This window comes from Clinocottus analis, unplaced genomic scaffold, assembly GCF_023055335.1.
Source record: "Clinocottus analis isolate CAN_PGR_092001 unplaced genomic scaffold, fCliAna1.0.p SCAF_102, whole genome shotgun sequence".
NCBI classification, from domain to species: Eukaryota; Metazoa; Chordata; class Actinopteri; order Perciformes; family Cottidae; genus Clinocottus; species Clinocottus analis.
In genome coordinates this window covers 39,926-56,498 of record NW_027175824.1, presented here as the reverse complement: position 1 = coordinate 56,498, position 16,573 = coordinate 39,926, and the positions used below count along the sequence as shown (strand labels likewise).

At 49.0% G+C, this 16,573-nt stretch overlaps 1 protein-coding gene across 1 annotated transcript in view; it reads right to left on the bottom strand.

Annotated features, from left to right (window-relative positions):
* Positions 1–2,137: 2,137 nt before the first annotated feature.
* LOC137799917 (ephrin type-B receptor 2-like) overlaps positions 2,138–16,573 on the bottom strand; it is a 52,930-nt gene continuing 38,494 nt past the window's right edge. The window contains exons 4-6 of the mRNA XM_068596793.1: positions 15,400–15,735; positions 3,617–3,741; positions 2,138–2,484 (exon numbers count right to left, since the gene is read on the bottom strand). Of these exons, the coding sequence (XP_068452894.1) occupies positions 2,236–2,484; positions 3,617–3,741; positions 15,400–15,735 (710 nt within the window). The 3' untranslated portion in view covers positions 2,138–2,235. The remainder of the gene's footprint in view (positions 2,485–3,616; positions 3,742–15,399; positions 15,736–16,573) is intronic.

Genomic DNA, 16,573 nt, shown 5'->3' with positions numbered 1-16,573 from the left:
GAGAGAGAGAGAGGGAGGAGAGAGAGAGAGAGAAAGAGAGAGAGAGAGAGAGAGAGAGAGGGGAGAGAGAGAGAGAGAGAAAGAGAGAGAGAGAGAGAGAGAGAGCTGCAAACGACTTTCTACCATATACGATACGTCAAGTAATATAAATAAACAGAACAGTAATAAAACAAAATTTAAGAAGAAGATTATTAAATATACAGAAGAATAGCAAATAAAATAAGCAAACATGTGTATAAAAGTATTGCACAATAGTACACATGTTTATAAAAGTGTTGCACAATATTAAATATGTGTATAAGTATTGCATTAAGTTGTAGTTGTTCTCTTTTGAAGAAGTATTATGTCTATAATTACTACTGTTTACTTTATTTATTATTCGTTTCCTCACCAGAATCCACTTTCAGTAAAAGACAAAAGCGTAAATATATATTTTAATAACTCCATCATGAAGCGGTCACAGGGTTCATGAAATATGGATGAAGTGCTTTGAACGCTGATCAGAGGGTTAAAGAGTCTCGACCCAGAGCTGCCGGTTTATTGTTTATGACCTGAAACCGCCTGAACAACTATTGAGAGGAATTAAGGGAATTTATGAGCCTTAAGTAAGCGTGAAAACTGAGTAAAAAACATAAATCCAGTTGATAATCAGTTTGTGATCAGATTCGTTTAACTCCGTCTTCACAGAGCGAGTTGCAACCAAAAGTGATTTTATGAATCATCTTTTATTCAACACTGACGCCTGCAGTCGACCTTTAGGGCAAATTAATGCCTTAATATCATTTAATCTGTTATAAAGGCTCTCTGTCTGGTTTACTGACGAGTTTACAATAATGCATAAAACTAAAAAACATCATAATCAATGTTACCTTAAATAGATAAACCAGCGCATTGGATTATATATTTAAGGAGATGCAGAATATTAATGTGCATTTCTCACAGTTAATAGTTTATATTTGCTGAATTGGGTTGCGATCGTTTGTCATCTTTTAAAATTTGGTCCCAAGAAGAAAAGTTTGGTTTAACTTTTGTAATTTCTGCTTTTTCTCACTCGGCTTCAGTGTTTTCAGTGTTTTCAGAGTTTTCAGAGCTGCGTTGTTGAATCAGTGATTTCTTGTGTTTGTCTGCTGAGGCAGACACATCCAGGAGAGGTCCGTCTGGACCGCTCTACTTTTCTTTAAAGGAAAAAACATGAATCAAACAACAAACTGAGTGATCCACCGCGGGGTTCACGCAGTATTTACAGCTGAGAGTCGGTTTTGATTCATCCTCAGAGCCGATCTGTGCACGTGGCGGCCATGTTGGCGTATGAAGGATCGAGCTAATGGCGGCGCAGAGCGCTGCAGGCTGCAGGAAACGAGACGATCAGAGGGGGAAACCCAGAGCGAGGCTCTGACATCAAGCTGCACAGGAACACGTCCTCCTTGAACCGCACAAAGACACGACTCCACCTCCACCTCCACCTCCACCTCCACCTCCAGGCGCAGAGCAAGCAGCAAGCAGCAGGTAGCAAGTAGGAAATAGCAAGTAGCAAGTAGCAAGTAGCAAGTAGGAAATAGCAAGTAGGAAATAGCAAAGAGCAAGTAGCAAGTAGGAAATAGCAAATAGCAAATAGCAAGTAGCAAGTAGGAAATAGCAAATAGGAAATAGCAAAGAGCAAGTAGCAAGTAGGAAATAGCAAATAGCAAGTAGCAAAGAGCAAGTAGCAAGTAGCAAGTAGCAAAGAGCAAGTAGCAAGTAGCAAGTAGCAAAGAGCAAGTAGCAAATAGCAAGTAGCAAGTAGGAAATAGCAAATAGCAAGTAGCAAAGAGCAAGTAGCAAATAGCAAGTAGCAATTAGGAAATAGCAAATAGCAAGTAGCAAGTAGGAAATAGCAAATAGCAAGTAGCAAGTAGGAAATAGCAAATAGCAAGTAGCAAGTAGGAAATAGCAAATAGCAAGTAGCAAGTAGGAAATAGCAAATAGCAAGTAGCAAGTAGGAAATAGCAAATAGCAAGTAGCAAGTAGGAAATAGCAAATAGCAAGTAGCAAGTAGGAAATAGCAAATAGAAAGTAGCAAGTAGGAAATAGCAAATAGCAAGTAGCAAGTAGGAAATAGCAAATAGCAAGTAGCAAGTAGCAATCTTTGGCATGGACTTGATGATGCTGTGGAGTGTTTTAACTGTTTACTCCACAACAAGATTCCCTTTTATCCCCGCAGCTGTCTGTGTCCATGCTATGCTATGCTATGCTACGCTATACGGCGTGCCGGTGGCACCGGGCTCCAGCGAGGCGTTTCCGGCCCTGCGTGCTTTCGGGGTCACATGAGTGAAGTGTCTCACCCTCCGTCATCGTCTGGAAGTAGAGTTTTCCGCTGTAGCGCCCGAAGCCGGCGACGGTGCGAGCCCGGACCTGGAAGACGTAGATGCTGCCGGGCCGGAGGCCGCGGATGACCACCGTGTTGGTCTGGCTCCTGATGGCGGTGGCGTTGTATTCTGATTGGTCCTGGGAGGAGAAAAGAGGGAGGAGGGGGAGGAGCGGGGTGGAAAAACCAAAACGATTTGTTGAATTTGTGCACATTAGTAATTACAGTCCAATCGCAAAGACTAACAATTATGAAATGCCACGAGAATAAATTACATAGTAGGTTGAGATGTGGAGCTCGGGAGGAGCGAGTGATGCAGCAGCATCCGCCAACGCAGCACTTCTTTTTAGTGTTTAGTCTTTCTATCGGCCTTCATGGGCGCTTACAGGCAGACACACTTCCACCGCTCGTTGCTCCTGTGACGTGTTTTACGAAAAGATGGACAGCAGAAGTGGCGCCGAGGAAAAAATCATCTTGACGCCGAATCTTATAAACAAACAGTACAATACAACACATCTGAATAAACACACACACACACACACACACACACACACACACACACACGAAGCATCGCTGAGAGAGACGCGCATCAGCTGCAGCTTTAGAAGTTGGTTTGGTGGCAGTTTCAGGTCAGGCCGCTCGTTTCTTCTGCTCCTCCTGAGGATCAGCGCTTCACCGCCGCTTCCTGACTCCTTCAAGCCGCTGCTCTTCTGAGCCGCAGCAGCAGCAGCAGCAGCAGCAGCAGCAGCAGCAGCAGCAGCAGCCGGGGCAATTGTTTTGACAGCTCTCTCCGAGCGGTGCCGATGGGAGGGAATCAGACTCAGAAGTGGAGACGAACGCCAGACGGCGGGCGGCGTGAACGCGCCATCGTGGGCCGCGCGCCTGTTTTTCTGGTGACTCTGTATCTGCGGCCGGCGAGTGTTCCCTGTGAGAAAGTATCTGCTGATTCGGCGGGGAGCTCGCCCTCTCCGTCCTATTTTTACAGCAGCCGGCGCTGCATTGTTGCAACCGCAGGCCTCTGCGCATCGATCGCCTGCGGGCGCGACTGCAGGGCCGCGCGCGGTTTCCTCTTTCCAGTGACTGACCGTGATCATAATTGAAAGAGACGAGCAGAAGTTCTTCAGCGGCGTTCAGAAGCTCCGACTGCGCGGAGGAGCTGGTATGCAAACGAGTGCGAGGAGGCAGACGCTCGCAACTGAAACGTGCAACTCTGTGTGTTTCATTCGATCACGAGCGCATCATTTATCTGGTGATTTTTATGGGGTGCGTTACCTTCTCATAGTACTGCAGCTCGTAGTCCAGGATGACGCCGTTGGGCTGGTCCGGCTGCGACCAGGAGAGCGTGATGCTGTCCACGGTGCGGCTGATCTGGTGCATGATGGACACGGTGGACGGGGCTGCGAGGGAGGCAAAGGCAGTTTGTTACAGGATGAAGACGACCAACGTCTGCACGAGTGTTTTTACAGCATCTTTAATCTGGGAGACAAACTCTGCAGCGCCATGAAACCTGCGTGATGAGCTGCAGCCTGCGCTGCAGAGAGCTCCTCTCATGCAGGTCTGCACGTTGCAACGCCGGATGAACCGCACGAGCAGCCGGCGGGACTTCCCCCGAGTGTCAACTGTGATTTTCATGTGATTCATTTCCTCTTGATAACAGACCACCTTCTCCAAATAAATCATTTGTTAAATCAGCAGACCACCGTGCGTCACACGCAGGAAGAACGTCTCAAACTAAACAAACAAACAAGTCGCAGAACGCAACGTCTTCCACTTTCTAATTTGACTGACTGAGTTGTTTATGCGTGGAGATGACGGCCTGAAGGACCAGCAGAAGGTTTTCTGGGCTACAAAACCACACGATGTAAATCACTGCCAACAGGTCTTTACCCCCCAATTTCAGTTCTGACATTATTTTCTTCCTCAGGCGCGTTGCTGGTTTCCTCTCAGAAGATATACAAATCAACAAGTTGAACTTTGGACTGCGTGGAGACGCCAACGCGGCGTTATGGATCCAGGTGACTTTAATCTGCTGCGAGAGCTTTTAGACTGAACGTACAGTAAAGAGATGGTTTTACAACAGCAGCCGTTCGTGTGCTGATGACTCACATTTGAAGTTTGTGGCGTTAAAAACTTTAAATGTGAATCATCAGCGAGCAAATGTGACGATTACACGTCTGCTTTTTACACTCGATGATGATGATGATGATGATGATGAGTTTTAAGTCTCCACAAGTTGATTTTTTAATGCAACAGAAACAATAAATCTCTCAAAGAGGAAACATAAAAACCAAAGAAAAATGTAAAAGTGTGTTGCTGCGATGTGAAGAAATAAATATCACCATTGATCTGTCCAACTCATGACTTCCTGGTCGTCTGGTGAGCGCTCGTATCGGAGTAAGTTCACTGTGTGTATATATATATATATATATATATATATATATATATATATCTTGTACATATCATAAATAAAAGGCTTTTCTTTTAGTGTCGTGTTGCTTCATATTAGTCAAACAAGCGACGACGTCTGAGACAAAACGTCAGGACTTTATCTTTTCAATACTTTTTGCGTGAGTTCACTCGCATCAAGTGAACTCGGCTGTTGGGTCTCGTTGCATCATGGGTGGCCGCGTGCAGCCTCGGCGCCGCTCCGGGTCTTAAAGCTCGGTACATCACAGCCGTGAGGTCAGAGGAGCGATGACCTCACGGCCTGCAGCAGCCATCAGGATCAGTTCAGGAGGCCACGAGGAGCTGCAGATGAAACGCTGCGTCTGGGCAGCCGGCAAGGCCCGCAGGCCCGTGTGTGTGTGTGTGTGTGTGTGTGTGTGTGTGTGTGTGTGTGTGTGAATAGGGCAGGGTGGGCTGTGGAGGGAAGGAGGGGAGCTGGGCCAGGATTTATGAACACTAGGCCCTCGCACTCATCCCCTACAGGCCCGTGCCACACACACACACACACACACACACACACACACACACACACACACACACACACACACACACACACACACACAGTGGCTCCCCTGAGTCCCGGCAATAAAGAACGAAAGTCTCTCCGCCGCCACGCGTTCTTTACGGAAAATCCACTCAGTGGGAAATTACAGCCGCCACGCCTCTATGATGAAGGATTCTGCTGCGCGTGAGTGTGTGTGTGTGTGTGTGTGTGTGTGTGTGTGTGTGTGTGTGTGTGTGTGTGTGTGTGTAGGGGTTTAAAAGGACGCTTCTGTATGTAACATGGACGCCGTTAGTCCTGAAGCGGCAGCGTGTAAGTGATCACTTCGTCAGAGCCGACGATACGTTTCTAAAATCCCTCGTTCTCATGGCCGTCTGACCCCAAACACAAGCGTCCACCTCGGACGACGAATCACACAAACCGCGGCGGTGGAAAGACACGGAGCGCGTCGTCCTGCGCCGCTGCCAGCAGACGGTTAATAGACGATGTATTTATATATATGAATATCCATATTTCATCTCTGGAGCACTCACGACTCACGATGGCCCCGCGGCCGCCGTGCGTCACCACGCCTTCCTGGAGCCGGAGGTACAGTAATGTATACAGTACCCAGCCGGGACGCCGGCCTCCTCCTCTTCTTCCTCCTCCTCCTCCTCCTCCTCTTCCTCCTCCTCCTCACTAGTTTGTTTGCAGTCGGGGCCGACAGCCTAATAAGGCGAACGGCTCGTCTGAGAGCAGCTCACGAGTATCCCATTACGGATGTGCATGTCTTCAGGACGGCCACATGGCCGCGTTCCTGCAGAGCGTTTCCATTAAAACACGCGGCGCGGCCCGGTAACCCGAGACGGAGCCGGGGAAACAAAGGCAGCTCATGTGTTCATGTGCAGGCGATGGCCGCATGCCAACACGAGGAGCTGTCGGAGGAGAACACTGAGGTTCTTCTTCTGCTCCGGAGAGAACGGCTTCCAGACGGCGGGGGGGCCGCCGCCTCGTCCGAGCCCAACAAACCCGATAAGGAAAAACTAACTGGGATTCAATTAAAAGGAAGGCGTGGTGTTCCCGTGTGTGTGAAGTAAAGGCCGAGTGAAAACAGGCAACGTCTGAAACATCCAGCTGCGTGGAGGATTTCTAGTGGATTCATTCCACCAGTCGTTGAGGAACGCGGCGGTACGCCGAGCCGACGCTTCGCTGCAGATCCACATGTGAAAACCATTTTGGTTCATCTAATTTATGTAATCTACAAGTCTCCATTGTATTCTGGAGGTTTGTGGAGCGAGAACCCCCCAAAACAACACAACTTAATCCATAATTCACAGGCTTGAGTAAACACTTGGTTTTCTTTGTGTCAACATCATTTCCCCGAGTTACGCCGCCAAATGCGCGTTGGAGTTGTTTCAAGACGTTTTCTTTTGTTGTTACAATAATTATTCCTAAACCGAGAGGGGATTGCACCCCATTAAAGACAATTAGAAATTAAAAGCAAAGACGTAAGCAATTCATACTCCCGGGGACCGACTCGTCATGAGCTTCGTCCAGCGAGCTCCACTTTCACCAGGACGCTTCATTCATGTCCTGAGACCCAGCGGAGCGCTGACGATGACACCGACAGGGCTTGTACGTTTACACGATGAGATCAGGAAGACAAACGCTCCTGATGAACACGTCCAACAGGAGTTCCCCGTAAAGCAGCAGGAGCTGCAGACGTGTCACAGAGATGCATCGCATGATTATTAATGTGACACCCGACACACACTGCTCACCTCTGTGTGTTTCAATGTCTACGAAGCGATTGTGTTTCATTCATTTTTCTCCGCTAAGAGACTCTGAAAGACAATAAAGACTTGTAATGTGCCGGGGCCCCAGGACGGGGCCCTGGGGTGCCCCTCTGAAACAGTCACGCTTGTGTATCGCAGCCGGGTCGGATCTGAAAGGCGGCTTCTTCTGTCGCGGCGCTCTGGCCTCGATCCAACAACACAACACAACACAACACAAGGGCTCCGCTTGGCTCCACGTCTCCACTAGATGTCTGTGTGCTGCGTTTGAGCACCTGGTGACTTCCCTAATCAATCAAAGATGGAGTTTACGGCGGATATTTCCGCTCATTTAAGCCCAGCTCATTTAACGGGCCGTGCTGCTGCTCAACAGGAGCGACGGCTTTCATCCGTCCCATTAATTTATGCCTCTTATCTTTTATTGCACTGCACTCTTTTGGTGGGCTTTTTTCTTCTTCTTCTTCTCTTCCATTTTCTCTTTGACCGTTCCCTTGTTTGGCTCCAGAGTTTAAGCCTCATCGCTAAGTACTGCCGTGATGCATGATGGGTAAATTCATGACGGCTGGCTGCAGAGGAGAGCTCCGTCGTGGCTGCCCCGTCTTCAAACCGGCCAGTACACCGAAAAATACTTCCTTTTTTTATTCTCTGCAGGCGAGAGACGACGCCCACCTCACCGTCTGAAAGCTTTCGCTCTGTTTCAGTCTTTCAGAGAAGAAAATACAGAAGCAAAAAAAAGAATAAGCTCCAACATTCGCTGTTGCATGAATCTCATGCTTCTGAGAACGTATCTGTCCTTCATGTGTCTCTAACATCCTGATGTGTCTACAAGCATGTGGTTCTGATGATTAGACGTTCTGCTGCAGAGCAATGCTATGATTTGGGGAAGATGGAGGGGGGAGGGGGGAGGTAGCGAGAACAGGTCCGGGCTCGTAAATCCCTTTTCCTTTTTCCTTGTAAAACGGGGTTTCCCGCAGTGCGTTCCCTCCCAAAGGGCCCGAGAAGCAGCTGCTCCTCCAGCACGCCGCCTCCCAAAGAGGCCGCCGCCGCCGCGCCGCTCGCCCCGCCGGCCGAGCGTTTATGAGCGGCGCGGCGAGCCGTCTTAAAGGGAGAGGCCGCGTTCGCGAGGACTTTCAGCGAGCTGGCAGCCTGCCGCGTGCCCCCAGCTGCAAGGGATTGTGGGTTTTTACATCTGTAAAGATTTTCCAGTGCAGTAAAGCTCCAGAAGGGAGATTTCAGTTTGTCAAGTTTTAAACCATATGCACTGGAATCGTGTGTGGGAGGGGGCTGTAATACACTCGTACACACACCATAAGCTAATTATAAAACAAGGCTCATCGGGGGTTTGAAGAGTCTTCAGATGCTCGTGGAGGTTAGAGCTTCAACGTAGAGCAACCGACATCAGTATGCATGAAGCTGCAGAAGCTGAGCCGGCGTACAATCAGGAAACAATACGTTGTCCTGAGAGGTTCAGCTGCTGGACGGCGCTGCAGCTCCTTTAGCTTCTCACATCTTTACTGCAGTTAACGCAAAAACACTCGACGTCCAGTGACGCTCATCGAGGTGAAAAAGAACCTGGAGCGAGTTCCTCTCGCTGTCCACGGCTCGGCACAAACGTCCCGTTTCAAGAAACCAAACAGAAGACATTTTGTGAAACGAGCAACATGGACGCCGTCACGGCTTTTTGACACAACACAAAGTTAGCAGATTGTGAGAGAAAGATGGGAAGTAGGATGATTTGACAGTGTTTTCGTGCAGAGGCTCAGAGTCGGCTGTGGTCTCTCTGCCTCTCGGGCGATTCGGCTGAACACACAGAAAGTTTGAGCTGGAATGAAGATCCTGACTCAGAGTTTAACATGCACGCTGCTTTTTTCCTGCATTTAAACAACTTCTATTAGCCGGCGTCGGCCAGGAGGAGAAAACTCAAACCACGGCATGTCAACGATTTTATATTGTTGGAAAAGAGAAGAGCGGACTCTTTTCTCTTCTTCTTTTTATTTGGTCGGTGGCACGCGAAGAGAAATGTGAAGTTTTAATAACTTTGTTTGGAAGAAGAAGCAGAACGCTGAGCGGAGACGAATAGCTGTTTCTAAACTGCGTGATGAGGATCGACTCGAGTGATTCGGCCGGCGACGACACGCCGAAACGATCAGAATGTGTGCGACCACGAGGAAGCGCACGACGCACAACTCTGGAGTTTTCCTGGATCCAACACGTCCGTTAAGATCTGTTTTAAATCTTCTGATCGGAACAGTTGCCGTCAGTCGCTCCAAAAGCCAATCAGCTCGTTACACAGTCTGAGTATCACATGGAGTGATGTCACATCTGAGGACGCCGCCGCCGCCGCCGCCGCCGCCGCCGCCGCCGCCGCCGCTCAGCTGCTCCGAGGGAAACACGTCTATTTACTTCTTCTTCCAAACAACATCAAGACGTGAAAGTAGCGTGAAGCACATCTGCTCCGGTTCAACTTAATGCACAGAGATGACTTCTGGCTTAACGCTGAAGACATGCTGATCCACACACACACACACACACACACACACACACACACACAACACACACACACACACACACACACACACACACACGAGGTCTCAGCAACGATCGGCACACAATGGGAAGGATTATAAAAGATCATCTCCGCTTATAAAGTTCCTGACCCCAATTTACACATGAAACCTTGGGAGGGGATGATGATGAAGATGAAGATGGATGAAGATCGCATGATCCACGCGAGTAAATTGAGGCTGCATTAAAATAAGAGGCATTAGTGGGGGGGGGGGTCGTCCTGTTTCTCCTAAAAGAAATACTCCACCGAGCAGGAACTTGAACTTCAGCAAAGAGGACGAAGACGAGCGCGAGGCCAAGAGGAAGAGGGAGGAGGGAGGAGGGAGGAAGGGGGAGGGAGGAAGGAGGAGAGAGCAGAGAGGAGGGAGGAGGGAGGAAGGGGGAGGGAGGAAGGAGGAGAGAGCAGAGAGGAGGGAGGAGGGAGGGAGGAGGAGAGAGGAGGGAGGAAGGAGGAGCGGCCATTGTGTTCATCTTCCTAATTGTCAAACGTTAACTCCATGAAGTTCATCCTTCGGCTCCATAAATGAAACCACAGAGCTGATTGGGTCGAGACCCCTTTTTGCTTGATCGACTTTTATTTATTATCTCTTTTTTTTCTTTAAGTCATCACCATCCTCCTCCTCCTGGATGTAAAGAGTAAATAAACGAGTGCGTTGAAGTCAATCCACTAATGCACTCCACAATAAGGAATCGTGTGTTTTGTTCTCGTCTCAGCGCGTCGGGTTGAAGGATCGAGGCCCTTAACCTCCATGTGTCTGCAGCCGATGAGCATCTTCTCCTCGCTGAGATGCACAGAACATGATCAGCGAACACGAATCCACACGCTCCTGAAGGCGTCATGAACACGACCCATCAGGTAACTCATGGTGAGTCATGATGAACTTCACACGCATGCATGAGTTATTAAAACTCATCTGATGATGTCAGACCTGCAGGCTGCGCATCTACCCCTCCCTCTCGGCCTCCAGGTGCATGCTGGGTACCCTCCTGTCCGTCTGCCCGGCTGACCTACAGGAGCGCTCGCCATACGCCTCCTGTCACCGTCGTGGACGCTGACGCTCGGCCTCTCGGCCTCTCGGCCTCCTCGTCGCTGACGAGTTTGGCCGCGTGACTTTACATCAGAAGTGTTAAAGCATTCACGCGCTGTAGGTAATATTAATCTTTCCATAATTCTCTTTTCCTCGCTGTACGACAGGATGTGCTCGTGTCAAATGGGTTCACTTCCTACTTCCATAGCAGCGTTTTGAGCAAACCGTGCTCTTAAATCTCTTCAGCACTTTGCTTTTCAGACTCAACCAGATTCAAACGCCGTCGCATGAGACGGACGGTGATGATGAAGCGTTCATTCCTGCGTCAGGTTGTTTTAACCAATCAAAGCGTCGCTGAGGCTCTGGCTGTGGGAGCAGCTGTTTCTACGGGCCGACGCGTCCTCGCCATGAACGTGACGCTGCAGCTCACACACTTGACCGCTGGTGGACGGACGCGCACCACGGCCCGCTAGCCTGGTTACTGTGGCCCCGGGCAATTTGGACAGTAATTAAGTCGTAACTCCCCTCACACACACACACACACACACACACACACACACACACGCGCGCGCGGCTGCATAAGCGGCGCTTCACTTCCACAATCAGCCGGTTCAACCTGATAAGAAACCAATTTGTCTGCTTCTCAGGAGCATTGAGCGGCTCACCTTGAGCTCATGACACCCTGAAACAAACACGTCCTCTGGAGGCTCACACACACACACACACACACACACGCACACACACACACACACACACACACACACACACACACACACACACAGTTCAACATGGCGGCGCACAGAGGACACGGAGCTGTAGTTCATGTGTTGTGCAATTCTGGATTATATCAGATTACGGATAAATTTCACCTCAGCAGCTCCAGACTCATCTTATAGTCGGTTATTATGTGAATTCTTTATTTAAACATTAGTTATTAGTAATCTGTAAAATAACTAAAATATAGACTTCAGCCTTCATATACACGTGAATTATACACCATGATTTGTACACAGCTTGTTCTAATAAAAGGTTTTATGACTTAATTACAGATTTCTATCAGCACATATTTGCAGACTCTATGAGTCAGGTGTGACTATGAAACATTTACCTCAACCGACAAAAACAAACGTGAGCTTGCAAATTGTTGAGTAAAGTTATGTTTTCACAAGAGAAATGAAGAATATCCAAAATCAAGATGACATTTTCCAGCTTTGGGGCCATATTACGTCTTTATGCTTTATGACAATAGTTCCTCATCACATGCAGAGATGAGATGTTGTTGTGAATTTAAGAAAATGATGTAAAACCTAGAAAATGACTCAGAGGTTAACACAACAACACAGAGTTCATTAATATATCGAGACTGATCTCATTATCATCGTTCATAATTCTTCTGATATCACGACGTCATCGTTTCCCCCAAATATTTACAGGTGAACCTCCAGATTAGTGAATCTCTGCTTTGCTTCACTTCCTGACTGAGACCTCCAGAAGGACCTCACACACACACACACACACACACACACACACACACACACAACTTGTGCGTTCTCGTGTGTGTGTGTGTGTGTGTGTTTGTGGCCTCTTCATCCGGCTGTGTGAAGACAAAATGGCTGTTAAGGAGAGTCCATCAGGATGAAACCACGTCGGGTGGGAACGCGGCGTTCCCTTCAAACATTAATGACGGACGTTCCCACTGAGCGGGAGGAAGCGGTGAAGTGGTGAGGAAGCGGTGAAGTGGTGAGGAAGCGGTGAAGTGGTGAGGAAGCGGTGAAGTGGTGAGGAAGGTGTGCGCTCAGAGGATGTCACTACTGCAGGTGCTTCTTCAGGCGTGGAGACGAGGTGAGGGGAGGGGGGCACGCCACGCTGAGTCTACGACTCCAACACGCGACCCTCCTGCTACCAGACGGTTGTTCTAACACTTTGAAGAGGATCCAACTGGACATGAAGAGCAGGAAGCTCAAGAACGTCTGAACCGTCGCTGCAGTGAGAGATGTAAATGTGTGTGTGACCATAAGCCTCCTGTCTGTGACACACACACACACACACACACACACACACACACACACACTGTATGATTGGCTTCCTCTGCTCATTGGACGTCACGCAAAGGGAAACAGTGCATCGACAGCTCAAAGCCATCGGCTTCCTTGTGACTCATTATTATGAATAAAGAATAAAACGGCCTTGAGGGGCATTTCAAGGCTTCTGCATATTCAACTATTCTGCATATTCAACTATTCTGCATATTCAACACACAATGCCAGTTTGGGGGAATTAGTCATGTGCTTATGATGAAAGAGCTGGAGCTGCATTCAGCGCTGCCTTTGTGCGGCGCCGCAGTGTGTAATCAAGCGCCGCGCTCTCCAGGCCTTTTATCACAGAGGAGCCGTCACCAGCCGCCTACGGAGTGGGAGGAGCCTCCGGCGGAGTGGGAGGAGCCTCCGGCGGAGTGGGAGGAGCCTCCTGTGGAGTGGGAGGAGCCTCCTGTGGAGTGGGAGGAGCCACCTGCGGGCGATGGAGGGCGGCGGCGAGTGAGAAGTTTTGCACACGTCACTCTCTCAGCCCCCCCACCCTCTCCCACAAGATGTGTCTTACTTTAACCTTTTGGAAACTCCCATTTTAATACCCAGCATGCCCCATACAGACAATCTTTTAGCTTAAAATACGTATTTTTTCTCACTTTTTGAACCTAACGACAGTTTTCTGACTGAAACTCCTTCCTAACAGGACAAGTCTTTGTTTTATTCTGATTTTTGTTGCAGATTCTGATTCTTTAGGTCCTAATCTTTCCATAAAGGTCTTATTGACGCTCCAGGAGGCTTTGTTGGGGAATCTGGCTCATATCATGCTGGATGTTCATAGTTACCATCAAAATATCTTTTTAAAGTGATTTACATTTTTTTTCCAAGACTTTGCTGAACAAATACAAACAATAAACACAAGTATTGGAATTAATTTGGGGTTCCTACGACGACTCAAACAGGGAAAAGAGGTCTGGAGACAAAATGGCACAGGGTTAAATTATTATTATTTGGTTATTTCGTTGCGTTCATGACGCATCGACTTCTAGCCGAAGCCGACTGAGAACATTTAAAATATTTGTTTCTCTTCATCTAACTGCCTCTCGGTGTCAGAGGGAGGCAGAGAGCAGCCCGAGGTGCTCAGTGGTGACCAGATGTTTATGTAACCTCCAGCCTCACGACGCAGACGCAACGACGAGCTCCTGGTCCACCGTCACGCCCTGATGAGAGGGTGATGAGGGGGTGATGAGGGGGTGATGAAGGGGTGATGAAGGGGTGATGAAGGGGTGATGAAGGGGTGAGGTGGGAGCGCGGCGCTGGGCAAGAGTTGAGTTTCTTTTCACAGCTCCTCTGACAGGAAGCCCCTCGCGGCCTAATCCAAAGTGACGGCACTTCAGTGGAGAGCGAGCGGAGCCCCCCAATTTCCGCCAGGGACCCCACGGCATAGGGGGGGGGGGGGACCAAGGGTTGGGGGTTGAGGGGGGGGGCAGACTTATTGTGGCCCAGCGAGGGCGAGCGGGGCAGGGGCCTCATTACAACGCTTTACTGCACTCACAGGCCCTCATTAAGCACCACACCAGTGACTCAAACCAAAACAGACAATAAAAAAAAGGGCCGCCGTCTGAATAAAGAACCGTTCCAGCGCTCATTGTGAACGAGTGCTTTATGGCGCTTTTACACACACACACACACACACACACACACACACACACACACAGGTTTCCGTAAACATTGAAGTTTGCAACAAGGGGTCACTTTGAGTGTGGAAACCTCCTCTTAAATGTTGTCGTCCCACTTGTGTACCCTTTCCCCCGTTGGACTGCTGGTATTTGCAGAGCTCTGGACATCTGGGAACTCCGGGGGAAAGTAATGAGAGAGCGAGAGAGCAGTTAAACAAAACCCGACATGCCCGTCGCAGTAAAAACCACAGTAACAGTTCTTTCAGGTAGCTCATGTGAGATGACGGGTGCGCGCCATGCTAATGGGATGCAAAGCCAGTGCAAAGATAAAGCCTCCCCCTCCTGCTCATCAGCGCTGGGGGAGAAGAGCTTGGCACGCCAAACGATGCGTTTCATAGAGACAATTAAAGAGCAAATCAATGCCGCTGCCTCCGTGAAATAATTAGAGAAGCGGCCCGAATGCAAACGCTCCAGAAGAACCATCCAGGGACGTCTGGAGCTCTGGAAAGATCCCGCAGATAAAAAAAAGAAAGAAGAAGTTCCCCCGGTCACAAAGAGAAGCTGCTTTCCATTAGCGAGCACTTCTTTGATGAGGCAGTGTTTATTTTACAAGCTAGCTCTCTCACATAGCATACGCATGTAGCGTATTAGCTATTACGCGCGCCATGTTTTTAATTATTTTTGATGCACCGCAGCGCTGTCGTACAATCAAGTAGGCGGATGAGAGAGCGCAGCAGATGAAGTGGAGGAGCGGTGACGAGGTCACGCTGTTAAAGACCAGCAGGCCATCACATCCTGTCTGTCGCATCATCAGCGGCGCTCTCTTTCCCCCGCTTCAATCTGCATACATCAGCATACGGGAGAGCGGGCGAGCTAACGCTAACCCAGCGGCGCTCTGTGCATTATGTGCTTTGAGAGGAACGAGTGTGATGAAGAGGCGCCGCGAGAGCACAGAAATAGATGTGAGGGTGGAAAAAAGAGCCGAGAGACCGCAGAGGGGAATAGAAAGTGCAGAAAAAAAGACAGATGGGTCCACTTACCGGCCTGGTTGGTGGTGATGTTGACGGAGGCGTACTGAGGCGAGTAGGGGCTCTGGTCCGACACGCCGTTGACGGCCTGCACCTCGAAGGTGTACTGCGTGTGGGCCAACAGGTCGCTGATGTAGACGCGAGGCTCCGTCAGGCCCAGCTGACGCGGCAGGAACTGCACGTTGTCGCCGCAGCGCGTGCAGCCGCCGCGGCCGCCGCCGCAGCTCTTGCAGATGATGTTGAAGACGACGTCCTCGCGGCCGCCAGAGTCGCGGGGCGGCGTCCACTCCAGCATCACGGAGGTCTCGTTCACGCTGGAGATGACGGTCTGCGGAGCCGAGGGGACGGCTGGAGGGGAAAACACACAAGAGACGCTCTGCAGTGAAAACGCTGCGATTTATAACGCTGCGATTTATAACGCTGCGATTTATAACGCTGCGATTTAAAACGCTGCAATTTATAACGCTGCAATTTAAAACGCTGTGATTTATAACGCTGCGATTTATAACGCTGCGATTTAAAACGCTGCAATTTAAAACGCTGCGATTTATAACGCTGCGATTTATAACGCTGCGATTTAAAACGCTGCAATTTAAAACGCTGCGATTTATAACGCTGCGATTTATAACGCTGCGCAGATAGCTGCTAATTCCCTCGTGGGCTCGTCGCTACGATGTAATAGGGGTCACTTGTAAAGTTAGAAATGTAGATTAACCCCTTGAAAACTGTGGGGACATTTTATTGTTCAGTGCCCACATACTAATAAGACAACTTATTTGGAAAGATTATGACCTAAATAATCACAATCTGCAGCACAAATCACAATAAAACAAAGCCCTGGCCTGTTATGAAGGAGTTTCAGTCAAAACACTGTCGTTCAGTTCAAAAATTGGAGAAAAAAATACTTATTTTATGGTAAAACTTTGGGCATGCTGGGAATCAGTTGGGTTGCTTTTGGTTTCCAAAAGGTTGAAGCTGCTTTAAAATGAACAAATGGACAAAAAAACTGTTTCCATCCAGTGCGTACAGCAAAGGAAGCTAACGCTACGTCCTCTAGCATCGTTCAAGATGGCCGCTGTGTTGCGTACTTAATGACACCGAGGGCAAGATTGCCCAACTCGCCTCAAATTACAGGCGAAGAGAACATCCAACACGCCGCCAACAGACGGCTGAGCTAATGGCGTTT